The sequence below is a fragment of the Drosophila suzukii genome, chromosome 3 (assembly GCF_043229965.1).
Source record: "Drosophila suzukii chromosome 3, CBGP_Dsuzu_IsoJpt1.0, whole genome shotgun sequence".
NCBI classification, from domain to species: domain Eukaryota; kingdom Metazoa; phylum Arthropoda; class Insecta; order Diptera; family Drosophilidae; genus Drosophila; species Drosophila suzukii.
The window spans coordinates 83,248,036-83,270,484 of record NC_092082.1 but is presented as its reverse complement, the minus strand read 5'-3'; the positions used below and the strand labels follow the sequence as shown (position 1 = coordinate 83,270,484).

The 22,449-nt window shown below is 41.9% G+C and overlaps 1 protein-coding gene across 1 annotated transcript; it reads right to left on the bottom strand.

Moving 5' to 3' along the window:
• Window positions 1–11: 11 nt before the first annotated feature.
• LOC108004827 (serine protease grass) lies at window positions 12–1,067 on the bottom strand. The gene is made up of 4 exons (XM_017067901.4): window positions 824–1,067; window positions 718–763; window positions 489–658; window positions 12–441 (listed from the first exon to the last, which is right to left on the bottom strand). The coding sequence occupies exons 1-4, from the start codon at window positions 1,032–1,034 to the stop codon at window positions 35–37; spliced, it is 834 nt and encodes a 277-aa protein (XP_016923390.4). The 5' UTR covers window positions 1,035–1,067; the 3' UTR covers window positions 12–34.
• Window positions 1,068–22,449: the final 21,382 nt, after the last annotated feature.

Below are 22,449 nucleotides of genomic sequence, written 5' to 3'. Positions count from 1 at the left end.
GTTAGATGATCGGTTTAAAGTATTGAAAGGGCCATCATGTGCCATATACATTCACCACCATCTCGATCCACCCGGAATAAGTGCTCAAATCTGTATAGACACTAGGAGCCCGGCATTCCTTGTCTCCGAAGCTAGTTAGCCCATACTGGACGAATTTAGGTTCCCCATAGTAATTCACTATACCTCCAAGTGGTCCACCCGAGTCGCCACTGCAGGTGTTTGTCTCACTGTCTCCGGCACAGATCTGGTTAAGTCCCACCGGAACATTGTAGAGATCGCTGCAGAGGTTCCGATTCATTACCAGGATGCTGGCCTCCTGGAGAACTGAGGCTTCAGATCCCACTTCGGTTAGTCCCCAACCGGTGGCCGTGAGCGTCATGCCATCCTCCACCAATCTTTGCATTGCCGGATCCAAGATAATGCAAATGGGCCTAATGTGAACTTTAAATAATTTGTAGATGATATTGTGTATTCTGATGATAACCCACCATTGTAATCCACAAATCTGGCCAGTCGTAGCATTCCGATATCGTTCAAATAGATCGTGGGGGTGAAGTATTTATGCCGAAAGGCACGGTCAACCTCATAGTCCTCGGCGGAAATTTGGCACATTGAGTTGTCACTGGACGTTAGACTCATTCCACCCAGGCGAACTGTCCTGCAGGAGGGGAATTATGAACATCCATCTATTAAACATAAATGCCTTGGGATACTCACAGTTTTGAAGACGAATCCAGGCAATGGGCAGCTGTCAGGACGAACTCTGCAAAGATTTAAGTTTAAATATTAGATTAAATATTACTATAATAACATGAATACTAACGGCGATTGATTAGGGTTCCACCACAGAGAAACTGCGATTCGTGGTGCAAATAGGCCATCCATGGATGGGAAGCGATCTGAACATTCCTGCCTCCGATAATTCTCGTCCGGTAGGTGGCGACATCAGCACGAATTCCGCAATTTGGCTCCAAAAGTCTAGCTAACACCGAATGGCAAAATATCAGACAGAAAACGATCACTGCTGATCTCATCGCGAGTCGAGAATTAAATGGAACGCACTGAGGTCTGGGCTAATCGAGCGACTTTATTAATACTTATCAGAAACAGGCTTATCAACCGAGTGAAATTGTTGTAAATATTGCTTACAGCTGCTCGGAATAAGTATACTATTATTAAGAAAATGTTGCCTAAATGTTTTATAAAGGTTAAGGAACCAGTAAGCTCTTGACTTCACAAAAATACAACCTTATAAATATTATTATTTTACTTTTTAACTTGGATAATTGAAATCTGTCTGATTCCTCTTAGCCAGCATTCGTGGGCATCTGTGTTGACTGCAGTTGAGTTGGCTTAATTAAATTTGCGGCAAATTAAGTGTGCCCTTTGCCCCTTTAACCCGTTTTTTGACCAGTCGTTGAAGACCACGCCCACGAAGGCCAAAACCATGGCTGTTGACAGGCGACGATGGCGATGACGATGATGATGATGATGATGATGACCTCGGTTTGAGGCAGGTGCAATGAGCAGGATGAGGGGGCTGGGGGACAGGACATTATCGCCATTTTGTTGTCAGCTGCTTCTGGCAGGCGACATCAGCAGAAAGTCCTCGAAAAGCAGGAAGGCAGCGGCAAAATGCATGCCAAATTAAACAGTAAATACAGCAAGCCAAAAGGAGCTCTACCAACTATAAACAAAAAAAAAAGGTGAGGGTCCGAAAACCCGAAAAGCCAAAAAAGCATTCGACCAACCCAACCGAACCGAGCCAACAAACAAACAAACATGCGAATTCAGTGTGAAATTTTAATGCACAAAATTGCATGTGTGTTTGTGGCCATTGTTGTTGCTGCTGGCGTTTCCCTTTAGCCAACCAACAAACAGCAACAACACAAATTACTGGCCACGTCAACACACGGAAAAAAAAAGAGTGAGACGAAATGAAACTGTTGCTGTCAGTCTGCGGCAGCAGCAAAATCAGCTTCAGGCCATGCAAAATACAACAGCCACGGAATGAAACAAGCGAGAAAGTTTTGGTTGGCCAACAGAAGTTTATATACCCTTGCCCAAAAAGGTTCGGGATCTATAAGAATGTTATATAAGGATAGTTTGTATAGAACACAGGCTATAAAATCCATTGATTAGTCAAGGAAATGGCATTTTTGTTTATTTTGTTTTAAGACCTCTGTAAAAATATTTGTATAATCTCTTAGATTGGTATGAAAATGTTTAAGTATAGTAAGTTCAATAATATTTAAGAACTAGCAAAAATAGATTATAGATTTTAAGAAATGTTATGATATATGATATTCAACGAATATAGTGAGAAAAGTAAGCTTTAATAAGATTGATTTTACCAATCTTAAAGATAGTTTCTGAAAATGTTTATACCTCATGGGACCTTAAATTTCGAATGGAAATACCCTCCGTAGGAAAGAGTATATGAAAGGGTTAAACATGGTAACTGCAATTCATTGGCCATGAAGTTTTCCACCTGTCGACAATGCGTTGATTGCTCCCGCTCCTCGGAGGCAACAAAATCGGACAAGTTGAAGTCCGAGCTCAAGTTGCTTATGTGTTGCATTTGCTGTTGCAGTTGCAATTCCCAGACGCTGATTGTTGCCATTTGCCGGCGATCGGAGACCGATAAGTTAGAAAGAGACGGAGTCCACTGAATAGAAAGAGACAGAGCCCCGAAGCTTCCCCTAGAATTCAGCGAAGCGTGGCCATAAACAATGACTGGGGACCCTTCTAGTTGGTTTATTGCATTCATTTAGCGCATTCCCAAACAAAACTGGCTGCGAGTGTGTGACTGGTCTGTTTTATAAGCTCCATAGGCAGGGCTGTTTTAGCAGTTTTAGCTGTTTTATGGCCCTGCCACACGCCATCTTGGCAAAACGCCGGACTGCACTTCTCCCGCCATTGTTGGCAATCATTGAGGCGTTAAGGGAAAACATGGAAATTGCATGCGAAAGTCAATCAGCCAAACAAAACATGGTCTAAAGTTGACAAAAGAGGGGGAGTAGTATTTTAAGCTTCCTGGGAAGGCAAAGATGATGGGGATTGAAAAGCAGGAAAGGCAAAGGTTACAAGGGAATCGATTTAATTGGGAATAATTAAGTGAAAAATAGCATCTTAATTTGATCCAAAACATTATATGGTTTATTTGCCAACCAAATTTGAATCAAGTTTTACAAAAATAAATGCAAATATGCCTTGCCTACCCCCAAAACAATAGAAATGAAAAGCTCTTCCAGGTTGCTATGAGTAATACATTTCTGATGACCCATCGGTTACTCTTTGTTTTGAATGCACCCACCTCATCCAGAATTCCACATTTCTTTGTTAATAGTTTGTTTTGCAGAATGGAAGTAACCTCATGCATGCCGTAGCCTGATTATAAACATTATGGACTCTCCAGTTCAGGCATTTTCCTGTGGAAAATCTCCCTCTGGGAGATTTCAGAAATTGCACACAAATGAAGGAGAAGCTTTATGCCAAGAGAGGTGTTCGTTTGTTTGCAGGTCGATGCATTTTAATGATGTGCCGGGTACGGGGCCCCACAAATATAATTTCATTTTTGCATTTCTGCAACTTTCGCAAACTGCAGACTGCTGACTGCAAATTGATTGCTGGCCAACAAAAGGGCAGAAACTGAACTGCAGCACTCACGCAACGCATGGCAACAATTGCAGTCGGTTTAATGAGCTCAAAAATGCGCGCAACAATGAAGAGCTGGCCGGGCTCGAAACCAAGGGCAATTTCCCGATGGCCAACCAACCCCAGTCGACCCACCCCCACCCCCACTGATGCAACCCCCCTTTTCGCCCACTTAAGCCACTGCATTCGTGTAATTAAATGCAATTTTATTGCCACGATCGGCGGGTATACAAAAAAAAAGAACAGAAAAGGTGGGCCATAAAAGTGAGCCGGCCAGCGAGGGCCACAAAAAGTGTTGAAAGTACTGCTAACGGCGCTGCAAACTTGATTTATGCGGCACAAAGGAGTTTGCTTAACGTGGCTAACACAGCGACCCCTGGCGGACAAAGGCCGCCACTTCCGTCGGCCAAGAAAACAATGAGCGGCTTAATTAATTTCTATGTAAACAATTTATCAAGTGCATTCCGTAGGCATCTCTAAACAGGTCGGATCACTCCTCTGGAAAATAATCCAGTGTTGGTTAAGTATATACCTCTAAGAAAAAACAGGGAACCTTATAAAATGAAGTGATCAGATCAGTGATAATATTCTTCTTGTGAATCGTTTAATAATATAACAAATTATAAACATAAAATAATTTGGCAATAAATGTAATCTTCTACATAGGTAAGCTTTTAAAATGGTTAAAACCTTCACGCTCCCTGCTGAATTTTTCCTTAAAATGCACTTTGAAAACTTTTCGAATTAAGCAATCTTCTAACAGCATTTAACCATTACTTTCGCCCGCGGTCCGCTGACCAACACTTACTTATAATCGAATTGGGCAAATAAATCCAAACCGGAAAAGCACCCAAAGCCATCAGCATTATCTACTCTAATTAAGATTGCCGAAAAACTCAGTTTGCCAAGCACTCTTCTTTGGGGCAACCAGAAGTGCATTTTGGGGTTACAGCTACGTGCTCATCAGCATAATCAAGTGGGCGAAAGTGGGTGGAAAGTGGGTCGACCAACCCACCAAGAAGTGGAAGTAAAACTTAACTGCAATTTGAAAGAGATTACAATTATTTGATTGCACTTGAGGGCTGAGAGCAGGGCGGGCGAACTTAGCCGAGGCCAAAAGTATTTTGCGACTCATAAATTTTGAATGCCAAATGCCGGAGATAAAGCTTATGGAGCTTATCGCGATTGAGGAACAATACTTGGGGATACGCCAAATGAATCAGAGTTCCAAGGAGTTGAGTCACGGGTACAATGAATGGATCCGCTTGTCTCTTCGCGATCTTTTCGCCATCGCAAACAACAAACCGATGGCAAGTCTCAGGGCCCTGACAGTTGTTCATAAATTAAGACATCCCACAATAAATAAGCCAAACAGTGAAATCCCCGGGAGATGCACACGTGTCTGCGGTCGGAGGAGCAGGAGCTCTTCAAAGAGTTTGTCAAGCGGCAAAAGTCTGCGGCTAATTATGCGATGCCTGGCGGGGATTCCCCCTGCTCCACTGCCAATCCACTTCCCGCATGAAGATCTCGCCTCAGACAGCAACTGCAATTGCATTTTGCCGGCACAAAAGACGGAAAAGAAATGCCAAAAAGCCGAATGACATGTGAAAATATGCAAATATCAAAAGTGAATGAATGGGTCTGGGACCGGTCTGGTCCGCTCTACTTCTGCTGGTCTGGTCTGGTCTGCTCTGGCATGGTATGGTATAGTTCAGTTCCCAGTTCCGTTGGCTCACTCATTAAGTATAATGGACCCGGTCGCAAGACGAGACCCAGCGTCGTCACCATGCGCTTTAATTATGATGTCGAAATTCGCATTAATTGCCACAGAAACGACGAGTTCCGACTGCAGGGCCCAGGACTTCTTATTTGCACTGGTAAAACAGTATTAAAAACATATTGGATAGAAAGCTTTATGTATCTAAAAGTTTCTGTATCAAATTTGAAACTAAAATGCTCTTAAGAGCATTAAAAGAACTCTATTATAGCATTAAAAAGAATATCTAAAACAATATTTTGAAAGTTAAACATATTTATTTTAGAAATTCTAGATAGGTACTTCGATATATTGAATTTTTCCTAAGTGTACTACTGCACTTTAAAGAAGACCATGGCGTAAAAAGTTCCCTAGTTCCCGTCGGCACTTTTGACAGCAGTTTATATAATTTTGACAAGCGTTTAAATGCCTGCCAGACGACCGTCGACAGTTGTCAACTGATATTGTGGGTTGTGCACTGCGACTTGATTTCACATTCAGATTACGTTGCTGTTAATAAGGGGGGTATATGGTATATGGTATATGTAATATGGTAGCCAACTGGGGTTGGGGGCTAGCTGATGTCGCCATCTCTGTTTTGATGTGCCTTAATGCATTCGGACAGCACGCGATTTAAATTGCCTCGGCAAGGCACTTAATTATTTGCAAATGTGAGAATGAGAATCCCTTCAAAGCCGTTGCGGTGTGGTTAAATGGTGGTTCGGGGGAAATATGATGAAAAACGATACAGCGGCGAGTGTCAAAGGATGTTCTAGAGTCTGAGGTTAATTTAAAGGGAAGAAGATACGTAGGTAAGCCAGAAATATGATTTATTAAAAGCCAAAGAAATTCATGCAACTTACAGGAAAATGTTTTAAAATATAGGGGAGTTTGTCTTGAATGAAAACTATCCATTAGTATTACTCTGATATCTGTAAGTCGTGTATGATTTATTAAGTATACGTACAATCCGTTATCTAGTTTCTTTTGAAATGGATGCAAAAATAATGAAAGGAATACAAATGTGTTATACTTTGCCCCATAAGCAAAACAATACCCTCTTACCATCCCAATCTGTTAGAAGAATAATTAAGTAATTGCATTGGCAAATGGGTTGCCAATCACGGCGAAATCTCTCCTCCCCAATGGGCTCAGTGGCATCTGCTGGTCAGGGAAATAGATTTGATTTATGTTAAAGCTTTTATTAAAATTTCACTTCCCACACCGCTTAGCAGCTGATTAACAGCCGAAAGGAAGCCAGACGTGCGTGATGCCAAACAAAGGACCCAAATGGAACCATGATGGAGCCCGGATTAACTGGGATCCCGGGAGATAGAGAAGGAGATCGGCGGCGAGTTCCTTTAATTAAAATAGACAAATGGCGCACGATTGGGCACTCGATGATGGGTCGCCACCCCCTCAACGGCGCAGCTGTTGCCTAATTTATGAAAAATTCACAAAACGAACTTATCAATCATAATGCTTGAGCTCTCCAACTGGCTGCCTGGCGAGAACGAAGAAGAAGTATCTGCCACATTGTTGCCGTCTTCGGGTTCCGTCTCCGGAATCTTTGGGATTCCGAGCACGTGCCTCGCTGCCGGCCAGGAGAAAAGTGGAGACAAGCTGAGAAACGGAGAAACGGGATGGGGAAACCACTCCAGCGGCAAAGTTCTCGGCGAGAATTCAATAGAAAAATTGCACAAACCTTTCCGACCATTTGCAGTTTGCAGTTCTCAAACGTAATTGTGGGCGCCCCGTTTCGGTTTATTTTTTGGGAACACAAGGGCACGGGGAACTGGGCGGTACCAGGGGCCCACTTTCTGGACCGTGATGAAGATGAAGATAATGCGGCGGATGCTTTACTCTAGCCAATTTGGCTGGCAGCCGCTCAGCGATGACACGCCGTACGTGACCTGTTCGTCAAATGCAACCGGAGACAAAGTGCAGGAAGCCTTTTGATCAGCTTTAAACTTTTCGGTCAAGTCATTTAGGTTGGATTGACGATTGCAGACAAATATTGATGAAGACTTACAGAGTAGAACTGGAAACTTGAACTATTACTACCATAATACAAATACAGAAATGTTTTTATTTGCTTTATTTATTTAATTTAAACTGGCAAGGCTTCCATCTTCTTTGGAAATTTTTTCCTCCAATCTAGCTTCCTCAACATCAAAGCAAATTACTCCACAAGCAAATCACACTAATTGTCTTAGTTTTCCCACTGGCAGCATAATTAGTCACAATCACTAATTTTTAAAAAGGAAAACCTCACAAAATTCAATTTCCAATGAAATTCGTCTTCCAAAAAGGGAGCGCCAAAGAAAAAAAAATCAAAAGACAGCCACGCGACCACAAAAACAACTTTTACTTGGCACTTACGCTTCATCCCGCTCGACTAGTAATGAAAAATTCCGAGAAATTTCAATTATTCAACATTTTTAACGCCAGGCAAATGGGCAGAAGTTTGCCTTTTCGACTTCGCTCACCACAGAAGAGACCGAACTAATTAAAGACGCGTCCACCTACGAAACCCCGAAGCCTGCTCTTGGAAGTTGGTCCCCATCCTGAGGAATCCGGGAAATCATACAAAGTTATATAGTCATCAACTGCACATCAATCATAGGCCGGCAAACTTGGGGCCTTTGTCTTTTTGGGGAAGAGAGGGAAACAGAGGGAAATGGGAAAATCTGAGGGAGTTTTGCTGGCGGGGAAAACAAGCGCAAGAAAAGCGTGAAAAATTGTCGAGCATGACGCAGTCTCGGGACGCATCCACATCCACATCCATTTCCACACATCCATGGGCAGCACTTAGACTTGGCTAAATTTGGACCAAGACCGAGGAAATCCACGTTTGCCATGTGTAGGCATTTTGCTGATAATTAGCAAGCGGCCCAGCCGAGTGTTTTGTTTGCCGCCCTAATTGATAAACGAAGGAGCCAACTTCGGATGGGGATGTTGCAACTGCAAGTTGCTGCTGCAACCGAATGGCTTGCCTGCCGGCAGGAATCCCCCTCGCGGACTCGCTCTACCATAAAAATTATCTTAATGGACAATTTAAGAATCACTCATTGTGAATTATGCGCTGCATTTACCAGCCGAGTAGCTAAAGTCTGGCCACTTGACTCGCGGTATCGAAATCTAGTCGGGGGCCAATGTCTGCGGTGTTGAAAGTTTTTCTTTGCTTCAGGGAAGAGTATGATGGGAAGTCTTGGATAGGTACTCGTCTTGGAAAAATATTTACATTTAAAATTTAAAAAACAACAAATTATAAAGAAAACCTACTTTAATCAAATATATTATGTGTTGATATCATTAATTTAAATGATAATCAAATTTTATTATACATAGCCAATATATCTTTACATAATCGAGTGTATTCCAAATTCCATAGATCTCTCTCAACCAATCCCTTCATTCTTTGTTTTTGATAAACATTTGGCCTCAGTGAGATCTGGAGGATTGTAAATGTTTTGGAAAATCTCCTCGCATACGCAAATGAAAAGCCGATGGCACAGATCCAGCTAGAGATTCTGGGGGAAATATTTGTGGCAGGGCCATGTGTGTGTGAGTGTCTGGGATGGGATTGGGTTTGGGATTCTAGATGCAAGTGGGGCGGGGAATATTTCTCATCACTCAATGCTACAGATGCTAAAAACAATCAACAGGCACATTCGTATTATTCAGCCACCAGGCATGCAAAATTATTGTAGGGCCTGATGGCTCTGTCTCGGCTGTCGCTCCCATTCCCATTCCCACTCGCCTCTAATGTTTTTAATGAAATAAAGTTTTCTTGTATGGTTTTTCTTTTTTTCGGTTTGGTTTGCTTTGGTTTTCCTTAATGTGAATTTATTGTTCGGGCAAAGAGTTGCGGTCGCTTTTCGTGCTGTGTGGGCACTCAAAAATAAAACCCGACAACCAGAAGAGCCGAGTGAAGTGCGGTGGATGTGGATGTGGATGGAGTGGAGTGGGCTGGGTAGCCCACCTCCATCAGTCCAATCTGGCAAGAGTCAAGCTGCTTATGCGCAGATTTTTGCCTTTGGGCCAGGAGATGGAGTTTTGGGTGGGGGATTGGGGAAATGCAGATTAATCAAGCGCATGATGCAAGCGCTCAACTTGCTGCTCACTGACTTCACCTAGCCACCGCATTGAGCTCACTACTCGCTCCTGTCTGCTGCCACTTTGCCAGCTGATTAATGTCTTACATGCGACGTTTTAATACCAATTTTTTATGCATATTCAAAAGTGCGGTGCGAAAACCAACTGCGAAATATCTGCGGGCAAAAAACCTGAAGTCTCCGGCAATTCAGCTGGATGTCGTGACATTACATTTCCTGCGTGCTCGCCGAGGGAGCGGGAGCCAAATGCAGTGTTTGCTGGATAAAGTGAACTTTAAAATTTGATATCCGACTTTTAAATTTCATTTAATAATCTAAAAATTCGGATTATCTAGCTTTATGAAGCATAAAGTGGGTTCTAGTCCTAGCATGCTTATGGAAATGTAAACTTTAGAACCTACTTCTAAGATAACATGCGGATCAGAGAAGGGGCTTTACATTTTCAGATAGTGTTGAAGCTTTAAAAATATTTATTTAATTTAAATCATTGTAATATTTATGTTTTTCTTAAATATATATAAGCAAAAGCACACCCATTTGAAAATATAAAATATGCATTATAGTTGGTATAGCCTGTTGCCGCTTCAAATCCGTTTTGTCATATTTGCAATGTTGTTTGCAACTCCCCAGATTGAAAGGTGTTAATGCCAAAAACTTGCACAAGATTTGTTCGCCGCTAATTTCTGAATATTTATAAAGGCAAAGTCGACAGGGGAAAGACATCTTCAGGCCAGTGGATGACCCCCACCCAAATTCTCCCCAGTCGACGAGTAATTGTAGATGCGTTTTGGTTGCGCAGCTCAAAACAACTCGTTGGAAAGTAGTAATTAAAAGGAAATTAGTAAGCCATACCCTCATGCGTGTATGATCTTATCATAAAGGACCCACATGTTCAGTACTTCCTCCTCTAATTGAGGTAACGACTTAATAAGTGAACTGTGCATCTGTACTCGGCATTTATTTCGTGCACCTTCAACCTTCTACGAGGGGTAAGCGCATTAAAGTTTTCAAGTTCAGCTCGTTATATCATCGTGTTAAATTGACCAATTCTTTTATAACCACGAATTCCCCTTTCCCCTTTCGGGGTTCTGATTCCAATTTTTGGAGGTGTCATCTCAGTTGCACCTCGTTTCATGATTAAAGTCGTGCGGCAGAGGGTTTGGGTTTGTTCATCTCAGAGAAGATCAAAAATGATGATTTCGATCACGTATAATTTTCTTCCATGTTTGTATCACTTCCGATTCGAAACGCCTTGAAATGAAGCAACCCTAATTGGCTTGAAAAGATTTCGGCAGAAGAAATGTCTTCAAGAAGATTGGAAAAGGCGCTTTTGTTTCGGTTTGTATTAATGAGATCAAAGGGAGTTAAATAATGGTGGCAGTATAAATCAGAGGCTTAGAGACAAAGATAAAAGGTTCTCGAGTGTTAATTTTAAAGAAGAATGTTAGCCTCAGTAAGTAATTATGATGAATGTGTGTTAGAGGCTCTTTAGAATATGTTATTATATCATTGAAATAAGCTCATCTCTAAACCAATTGAAATATCTCTTTAACAAAGTTCAATCAACTTGATCTAATCCAGGACGTGTGTTGTGACGCGAGCTCAAATTGAAATTAATTCACATCGACTTCTATGCCATATTAATAACACAATATATCATAATACCACCCTCATAAGAACATCAATTCATCCCCGGGCATTCATCACTCAAAAACAGATTCCTTGATAGAAGCGGCAATTTGCCAGCTTTGCTGTTGTCACTCTGCTCCGGTAGCAAATGCAATTAAAATCTAATTAAATTCTACCGGCATTTTATTAAATATTTTTCGAAGCAACCCCCTGGGAGGCAGTGCTTTCTGGAAGTCCCCCAAAAAAACAACACTCACGCATAAGCATCGTGTAAACAGGCACTCATCATGGTACCCAGACACACTCGGCCTTATCATTATTATGGGCAACTCATCAGCCTGCATATCATTGACGGGCTCCGTTCGCCACTCAATGTCAACTGCAAAACAAGCAATGACAGCGGGGCACACACACACGACCACGCCCCCTCCCAGAAAACACACACTCACGCCCCCAAAAAATGGCACCCAATCTAAAATACACCCCATGTGAGGAAGGCAGATGGGCAAAACTTTAGAAAACTCAATTTCAAAAACACTTTTTCCGACGCCCCCGAATTTCCATTGACACGCCCCCAAAATGTTGTCATATTTAAGAAAAATATTTGTTTATATGTAGATAAATTCAGCAGATTTGGGTGGGTGATTCCATTCTACGGGTGTCAGGCACAGACTTCTGTGTCTCAAAGTGTGAGATACAGATGGGTGGGCGGAAGGTTGATTCCTTGGGTGGTTCGTCTCGGAACTGGGACAAGGATTCCCGCCAGGGAATCGAATCTGACAGGGGCACCGCACGAGATGTTTGTAAGTTGTTGGGTTTTCATTTTCATTTCAATTTGCCCGGCACACAAATTTCATTGTCTGAAGGCGTTGGCTTTGTCACATTCAGGACGGGATTAGCTTATCACGTGGCCCACTGAATCGGAGGTGATTTCATTGTGATTGCTGCGAATCTGCAAAAGGTTTCCAGAGAATTTTATTATGTTTATATTTAGCAATGCAAGTAAAGTAATTGGATTTGGGATAAGTATGAGATACCGCTTTATATGAGCTTGCTGAATTTTAAATATGATTCTTTTGATTTCAGATACATTTAAAAAAAAAATTTCAGTAGTAAAAATATTTTTTTAATTTTGGAATAGTTTTTATTTTGGCATTCTCCCTTTGACATTTACAATTATATTTCCAATTAAAGTTTAAGAGTTGTAAAATCATTTTCAACAGTAATCGTAATCGAGCTCCTCGAGGAAATAATATTTCTAATAAAATTTTGAAATGAACCCATGAAAAGTCACATATAAAATCGAATTACTCACCATTATACTCAGTTTTAGTTGCTCAGTAAATCATTCCCATCGTATATTTTATACACTTTTAATGATATTTTCCAGTGCCAAAGTCTGTCAACAACTTTGGTTATTTATGCGTGGATGCTGGGGGGATGGGGGCGTCTCTTGCCACGCCCACTTGCCGCTGTACAGGCACAAAAAATATCTCAGCCAGCCAGAAGAGACATATGTACATGTGGCTGGAACGGTGCGATCACTTGGAAAAGTGGGCGTGCCTGCCCCCAGGAAGAGTTCAGTTCAGGCGAGGCATGGGAAGAAGTGAAGGTGCCACGGATGGATGCCGTCGCTTTCCTCGCATTTTGTAGCGTATTTTTGTATTTTGTACTTTAATTTTTCGGCTACCGTACATTGGTGGCAACACAAAATGGGCGTGGTAATGAGGTCCATTGATGATCGTGATGGGGACCGACAGTCGTTGGCATTTGCGAGTGCCGCGATCGGCAAACATTTCCCCCATTTCTATTCCGATGACAGCACTGGGAAAATAAACACATTCTTAAATGAGCACTTTCACCTAAGTAGAAAAATGGTAATAATAAAAATATAATATTATTTTCAACTTTAATTATATCTTTATATCTATTTATTAATTTTTTTAAGGTAATCACAAAAATCATAACCCACTCTTTAGTATATATCGTTTATTACAACAGGTTTTCACTTTGTTTTATTTAATTAAGCATATTTTTATCTAAGTCAGGCACGATTAAGTACATATACAATAGATATACCTTCCTATAAATATACCTAGATGACTTCCTTTGTAAGACGGCTGTCAGTGTTGATTTTCGTTTCCCACCGCCTAGAATCGTCGTCGTTGGCTTTTGAAGTGCCGCAGTGTAGAAAACTTTTGGCATTTTATCGAAGTTCAACCGGACTATTTATAGGGCCCAGCATTTTGATGAATTGATGGCTCCCCAGTGGGCTGTCCTCAGTTTTGATAGTTTTTCTGCCGCTACTTTTGCATTGATTCTCAGTCTTTCAATACGAGAGTCACTCTGCTTGGCGGGTATTTTTATTTTGTTTTCAGATATTTGGAATACTTTCAAGGATGCATTCATTGCGGTTCCCCTTGGCTGTCTGTCTGTCTGTCTGGAAGTGTCGTCAAGTTAATTAAGTGATTTATGCTCCTCGAGGTCGCGCATCTACTTAATTATCAAATAGTTTGGCATGTGGGGAATGTTTCTGGGGGAATTGTTGTCTTCGCCGCCACTAGAGATTCTCTTTGCTCGCTTTTCGGCATTGGGTTTTCCTGCCGGGCTATAAAATTGCTTTATGGCCAACGCTTGGAGTGTTTTCAATAGTGCCTGAAGGAAAAATGGAAAATGAGTTGGTATAAAGACTTCATTATGTGGTTATCTGAAAAATGGAGTCATTTAAAGGTACAGTTTTCTTTAATTTCCAATAATTCAGTAAACAAGCTTTAACATTTCTGACTATATAAAAAAAATACAATTTTTTTTATTTGTAATATGCTTTAAGGTCAGCCAGTAATAAAGTTTCCCATAATTGGGCTGTGGCATCTGCCCCGAGTGTGGTCTCCTTTGCTGCTGGCGGCGTGAACATTATCCTTTCTGATTATAATGTATGAAAAATGGCCAACAATGAGCTGCCTGCTCCTTATATGCCACCGTCGCCATGACAATGGCCATTGCCAATGCAATATTTGCATGTATTTTCGATATCCCCTTTCGGGGGATACTCTTTGATTGGTAAAGCCTCTTGGTTTTTTTGTAAAATCGTTGTATATTATAGTATATTATTTAAAATATTTATAAGAGCTTAGTTACGAGTATCATAACATTTTTTTTAAGTAAAAACAGTATCTTTATGTAAAGTTGTTTCATATTAAAAAGTTCTAAAATACTACAATAAATTACAATTAAAGGTTAACGGATTTTGTGATAAATACCTGCACTAGGCTCTATACTTCTTCGGCTTAAAACTTTTTTGAATATTACAAAGTAACATTAAACTGCTCAAAAATATTAGGGTTAAAATCAACCCTTCGTAGGGCATCCTTGTTTCGATAATAGACCACTGCGGCCTTCGTTATTTTTTGTAAATAAATTTCGGACTTATGCAAAGTAAGGCGAGCTGAAGGGCGCGGAGGGCCGGCGATATGAGGATCAGGAGGATACTCGAGGTGTCCTGACCCCGCGCAGGCAGCGCAGCATTCAATTAACAGCGCACATAAATTTACTTTGACCGTAATAATGCAGCTGGGTCCTGTCGGGGTCCTGGCTGGAAGCCCCCGAGTATCCCGAAATCCCCACTCCCCATTTTTAAACCCCTCTCAGGGACTGCATTCAAGTGGCCAGAGCCCTGGCCTCGAATCCTCTTGGCTTTAAGCTGCGCATTTATGGGTGTCCTTTTATGTATTTCGGGACAGTAGCAGCAGCAAGGAGTCGGCTTAAGTTGCGCCAATGAATTTATGGGCGGGTCAGCAGGAAGTGCAGGCGAGTCCTGCAAAGGAGCCCATGAAAATGGCGTTCTAATTACTTTAAGCTGCAGACGGTTATTACTGGCTATTTGGCTGAGTGTGTATGTGTATGTGTGTGTGTGACCAGGCGAAAGGATAACACAGGCCGCAGGGCTGACGGGGAGACTCGAATGCCATCTTATCCCACCACCCAGCTTATTAGCCAGCCACACATGCCGCAAGTCTCGCCAACCGCCTGGTCCTCCAACTAATTGCAATATGCCATTGCATCCTGTGCATGGATGCACGGCTTTAGGGGGAATCCTTGTGCCGGTGTCAGTGTCCTTGTCCACTCGTCAGGACCGTCATGTTTGACTTTCCCTCAAGTGGGGGGCGGTCGGTGAGTGGCCTTTGACAGGCCGACAACATGCTACATTTCGGCCCCGACTCCCCCATATTGACCACATCCTGGATGCATGTCCTTGCATGCCTCACTGACAAGGACAAGCCAAATTAAAACGCAATAAAACCGATAATGCAGCTAGGGGGAAAAGGTCAAGGGAAAGGATCTCGGAGTTCACACTTTAAAAACTAATACATATCAATTAATTATATATTTGATATTGCTTTTTAACGATGATTTTCTAACTCCTTAAGGTCTCTTTATAACATTTTTAAATTAGATGATGATGATGAGCTTTAATAAGTTGTTAACTATTTCCTTATAAAACATTCTTAAAATAATTGGGTTAGCTTTCTTTATCCATGATTAAACACTTCTCAAGACCTGGGAATCTTTACCATTATATTATTGTTATAGAAACACAATCAAAGTATACTTAAGGACCCAAATTGATGATATATTTTCCACCGTGCACCGAATGGATCAGGAACCCTAATGAAGTGCTCCCCGTGTCAGCGGTAAAAAGGGGTCAAAGGGTTCGCCCTCGCGCCTGTTAACATGGCTAAGATATGTCGCCGGCTTATAGCCAGAGTGTGTTGTCATCTCCGACCCGACATCGCTGACTAATTCCGAACAAACAGCTGTCAACATTTTCTGGCGCCTGCCCCTTGACTCGCAACCCTTTCACGCTTGTCCATCATCTGGTTCCACTTGATGGCCAAAAGGTCAACGACGTTGCCAGTGGAAGGGGTTCGGTTGCGAGGGTTTGAGGGTTCCAGTTCGAGGGATTGGTATAGGGAACCCGAGAGGCAGAGGCACGCTGCCTAATTTAGTGGTGCACAAAAGTCCTGGATATTTAAGGCAAATGAGCGCACATTTATAATGACAACAAGGACGAGGGCAATGACAATGACGGGAGCAGGCTTGGATGGTTCTGACAGTTTTCGGGCTATTCCATAAATTCGAGTTCTGAATGGAACTCGGAATACTCTAAATTGTTTCAAATTATCTGGTAGAATCTAATGGGAGTGCTAATGAAAGGCCAAGTCCTGTACTATATTCATATTCTGAAAATTCTTTAAAATATCCCAAATAAATATAATCGTTTAGAATACTTTATCTTCTAAAAGTTGATTTTGTTGAGAAAGAAATTATAAAAAACAAAGCGTCCTCGCTCTTTACTTTTTTTATGAATTGTCCAGTGTTGTCATAAATCAAACTTCCTAATATTCAGGATACCGTATAGCTAATATTACAGTCGACCCTGCCCAGCACTTTCAGAACTTTGGTTCCCAACTCATGGCATTATCTCACCCCAAAACATTTATTTGCATTACCCACTCTCCCTGCCAAATATGTTTCATCAAAAGATATACATATATTAATTATGCAAAAATACTTAGAAAAAACCCCCAAAAAAAGGGGCATGACAAAACAAAACACAAATTGTCACAGTTGAATGAGTTTTTCCTTCATTATTTATGTTTCTTTTTTTTTTGCTCGATACAAATTGAAAAAAAGCCGCGTGAAAGCTGCCGCCCGAGGACGAGGGATATTTTTTGTGTAAGCATGTAATCAGGTTTAAAAATGACCGAAAGAAGCTGGGGAAATAACGGTCACAAATTGCAAAGGACAACAATGACAATCAGCAAAATGAGAAATAATGGAAATTAACGCTTGCTTTGTAATCAAATTGGCACGAGAAATATTGTAAATTTTTTATGGCCAAAGTGGGAGGAAAGAGCTGATATCGTTGGGCATTAATAATGAAGGTTTATGGCTCTTTTGGGTTTTGTTTTTCTTGACAAAGTTTAACATTCAAGCTTTATCTGGGGTATAACTCAAAAGGAAAATGCAATTCGTGTGAATTGAAGTGATTCCTTTAAAGAAAACATTTTGAAAAATCAATTAGAATATTTCCAGAAATTCTTTGAAGAAATTGCTAAAAATAAATTGGATTTTACACCCCAAAAATTTAAACAAAAGATCCACCCCACTGAAAATCTCATTATTTTCCAAATAGTAACCTTAATGAAAGGTTCGGAGGTAACAATTTTCCCACCTCCAGTTCATTTTCCTACCCCTCGAAGGTGTCTGACTGGTGGCTCATTTGTCACGAGCCCAGAAGCATTTTACGAGAAAAAAGCGAACATTTCCAGCGATCTGGCAATTACACACCTCACACATGAAGCTCGTCGCCAACCCCCAACCCTGCAGTCCACTTCCGTTGGCAAAAAGCAACCCCAAAGAATGGTCAATTATTAAACTTTGCATTGCAAATGAAAACATATGTTTAACAAGCGAGAGAGCGAGACGGGGTGAGAGGATGGGAAAGAGTCGACCCCATATCCGTTTCCGGCTATCAGGAACAGCCCCCTGGCCCTTAATCCAATCCCCAGACCCCCGGAAGGGGTTGCACGTTGGAAATTAAATGTTTCAAAATGAAATTCCTCAATTGCAGTCGCCATGCTCAGACACTCGCTCCGAGTGGAGGCTGCTGACGGGGCTTTTCGGGGTTTTATGGGTGTTATGGGTGTTTCTGGGGTGAAGGGGGACCTGCAATAGACCCAAAAGCAATAAATCCCGAACACAGCGACGGCAGCATCAGCAGCAGGAGCAGCAACAACCCTTGTGTGCCCCAGCCCAGGCCTTGAAGGTTGCTTTTCAAATTGCAATTAAACGTTTTACAAAACCGCGCTGACCGGTTCGTCTGGGCAACCCACCCCAACCACCCTCCACCCCATCGACCAGGAAGAATGAAAACACAACTGCACATCACAATTTGGTAGGCCAATGTTAGCTAAACAAAACAGGGATCCTTGGGAAACAAAGCTAGCCATGTGGATACCCTGTGAACTTTACCAAGATATTTATACTGCCTAAATCAGTATTTAAGATCAAATAAATCATATCATATTTATTCCTTATCATACTTTACATAATATTATCTTTAATATTTATAAGTAATTTATTTTAGGAAAAATATCCAAAGGGTCTTACAAAAAAAGTTATATATTTTTAACAACTTTATAAAGATGTCCACCCATTCCCTATAAAACCTCAAAGGTTAAGAATCGAATAAAGAGCCTCAAAACCCACTCTATAAGAAAAGTGTATACCTTATCTCTAGGGGATCCTTCAGCGGTTTCCTCCAAGAGATGGCAGTGCCTAAACCCCTGACAAGCAAAACAGGAGCGATGCATTCACACGGCCCATCGGCTTGACCATCAACGTCCATCCTCCAAAGGACTCGTCTTCGTCCTGGCTGCGCGTATTCTCGTCCTGAGGCTGTTGCGTTATTTCCGCTTCCGTTGCCTTGGCGGGCGCTTAAGCAGTGGGTGGTGGTTGTCCGGCTGGGTGGTTGGGTGGTGGGGTGGTGCAATACTGGCCTTGGTGGCTCCCCCTCCCCCCAGCCAGACACTTTCATTACACTGACGCCGCGCTTAATTGCGTTTGTGTTTGCGTTCAAATGTTGAATGCGCAATTTTAACGCATTTTTGCACGTGCTTCTTGCCACACCCTTCAGCCATTTCCGCCTATATCCTCACGAACCCCCCTCCGCAGGACCTTGTTCAATTTACAATTTTTCATTGCCCCATTCAGGGTGCTTTGTACGACCAGAAAAAAGGGGCACGTGTTTAGCAATTCGCTGCGGTTTGTCAGCAATTGCAACCCTCCCAAAGAAAATACCTTGCAGCCCTGCCAACGAAAGGGAAAAATACCTTGCAACTGGCAAACCCAACCCCCTACAAATAAACACCCCTTAACACTTTATTTGCTTTATACCATCGCTTACACATACAAACAAAATCAAGAGCAAATAATTAAAAACTTTGCCAACTTTTCCTTGCACTCTTGCACTTTTTGTTTTCATAAATTATTAATTGCTGGCCACTCAAAATGCAATTAAATCTTGGTCAACTTGTTGGTCCTCCGTGTCCTTGGTCCTTGGTCCATGGCCCCTCATCCTGGTGCAACAGCTGCCCTAAACCGAAATGAAACCAAATTAAAATTCCGATGCAGCGGAGCCAAAAGGAGCATGGCCAACTGCTGCCGTTTCTGTGGTCCTCGGGGCAGGCGAAAGGGAGTGGTCGGGTGGGGATTCCACTATATACGGCTAAACGGATTCTACGTCGGACGAATGATAATGAAATGCCAGCGCAATGCTCGTTGATTAGTTGGCCACTTTTCCAATAGGTAATGTCGGTCTGAGGACGAGGAGACCAGGGGAATCGCACCAGATGACGCTCTGATGACAAAGTACGAGGCGAGTTTGTCGAGCACGTTCTGTACACCTATTTAGCTGCACTGAGAGAAAATATACGGCTACAAATAAGATAGATTAAAGAAAAAGAAATCATGGAAAATAATGATTCTAATGACCAAGAAACTTTTAAAATCGTATTGTTAGTTTAAAAGTGTGGAACAAAACATAACAATAAGATATATCGTTTTTTAGGAAGACAAAGATTTTATATTTTCATTTTATTTTTAATTCAACATACCATTTACCTTATTTACAAAACAGATTGTTTTCTTAATCCCCTGAAAAATTTAGCTTAAAGTCGATTTTACCCCGATCATAAATTAATTAAGGCCTAAGCCCTTTCCATTTTCTCCCACTGCATCTATTAATTTAGCATGTAAACGCTTCTGTGTGCTGCTGATAAAATTAAAAAGTATTTTAGAGACAAAACAAAGGAAGGGGGTCCTGTTGAAACCAAAGGACGTTAAAGGATGCTGGCCAGGTGAGGCGAAGCGACCAACTTTTAAGCGTTATTTGTTGTATGTGTCTCCTACAAGCTCCTCCAGAGCCAAAAAACCCAGGGAAACCCAACCCCATCCCATATAAAAGTAAAGCGATGTCCCTGAAACTAGTGAGCCACCGAACAGATGTCGTTTTTCGGGGTATACGGATACGTGGAAACAAAATGTTGGTGGGTCATAAAAATTTCATTGGCCATTTTCTGGCTTTGGAGCAGCTCGGGCAACAGTTGCCTAATGACAGTTAAAAGCCATTTGGCTAAAAGTTTCTGCATATTAAAAACATATTTTGTCCGGGACTTGAGGCAAATTAGTGGAGGTCCTCTGGTCCAGCTGGCAGAGCCGAGCCAAAGTCCCCGAATCAATCATAGCCAATTAGACTAAGGCGATTTTTATGGGGGGCTAATAAGTAGTTTTAAGTGACGAGCAGGGCGAATGTCCTGCAATCCTGCAGGATCCGAGACTGGCCATTAAATCTAATCGCATTAAATGAGCAGCGGGACTCTGTCCCGACCGGCAAAAAATGCGCCAGTAACAACAGTCTGCTGACAGTTAACGCAAATTTATCGATTGGCGATTAAAAGCGAACGGCAAAGGCAAAAAGGACCCAGGACCAAGGACGAAGGACAGCGTTGACGTTGATGTGGCCCTGGGTTATTCCTCTGGATCGCAGGACAGGGTGAGTCCTTTCGGCTACAAACGAAAATCACAGGAAATTAATTACAATTACGCGAGGGGTGGTGGCAGTAGAACACCAAATCCCGAAAACCCGAAACCCGATTCGCGACTCCCCCTCGATCAGGACATTCTATATCGGTCCTATCGCAGGCATATGGTTTAATGCCCCAGTCGGTGGCGTATTTATCGCTTTGTATTTTAAGCATTTTAAGTGCCGCGAATTGTGTCCCTCCCACTGGCGCGAATAATGATTCTGTGGGTTTTTCGCTAGCTGCATCACCGGGAATAGTCGCATATGCTGGATATTGGGCGGATTTGCCGCTCGGGTGGTTGATAGTTTGCCAGTTTGATGGCTCCGCTAGTTCGAGCTGGCTGCTCTTATCGGCGAAATGAAATTGATTGGAAAATGCCAATGAAAAGATTGTATTGTCTAGCTATTAAATGGGGGGAAATTCCTCGCTAAGTGGTTGGACAAATGCATTTATTCGAGCTGGGAGGTCTGGAATGCAAATTGGGAAAGTTACAGGTGGTAAAAATGGTGTGCAACGAAATATTTGGGAAAATCTTTTGTCATAATATATTATTCAAGCTACAAAATTATTCTTACAAATTATATAATGGTTTATTTTTTGGTTAGACTTGGCCAATTTTTAAATTATTCTTAAACTCATAAACTTTGCGTGAGTTATAAGTCCCCTGCGTGACTCACATTTTGCACGAATTATACAAAAAACCCCAGAAAATACTCCATTCTCGCGTGACTTATCAGATCAGTGAGGGTATAAGCCTATCTACGATTAAATGACTCACTAAGAGAAGAATCAGGGTGGCTCGAAGAACATAAACTCACTCTTCCTTGACTAGCTTTAAGCTTTGGCCGCCCCACCCTGTTTAATTGTTAATCCCCAGATGTCCTGAGGTCCTTCGGTAATCCTCAGACTGAAAGTTGCAGGAATACCACATCAAAGTCCACTTAAGTGGCTTGAATTGGAGTTTTGTTTACTCATTTGACTCGACCTCGTATGTCAGTTTTAATGTATTTAATATTTGCCAAAGCCTGCGAGTTTGTGTACAGGACTCGGGGAAATTATGCCCACGATTCTGGCTTTTATGCACAATAAATTCAGCCAAGCCCAAATAAAGGCGAGGTGAGTTCAAGTTAAATGCCCTAAAGCGCATGAGTTGTGGCCTTTGAAGAACGGACTGTGGTTTTAATACCAATAAAGGAAGGGGAGCATCCTCGTGCATACATTTATGCCTTTAATTTTGCGCATTAAGCGTATTTAATCCTGAGCCAACTTTTGTGTGCGAGTGTGTTTTTTGTAAGGGTTGCATTGTGAAAAGTTGTCACCAACAGAAGCGGGACGAGGGAAACAACTTACTTACTGTCATGTTGCATTAAATGATTGTCGGGCTTTGCTTTAAATACATTTTTATACGGCTATGACCGCTTAGCAATCTCCCCCCCTCGGAAATCCAGCCCAAAAACCGAATGCTACGTGACATGAAAATTGCATTTGCAGTCGGACTTTTCCTCCGTCTGTCTCTGCTTTTTTTTCCCTTTTTTCCAACCCTCTCCTAGGAACAGTGACTGGTCCATATGCTGGGGTTTTCGGGCATTAAGCATCCCCCTTTTGTCTATTTATGCATTTCACCGCGAAATAGGATTAAACG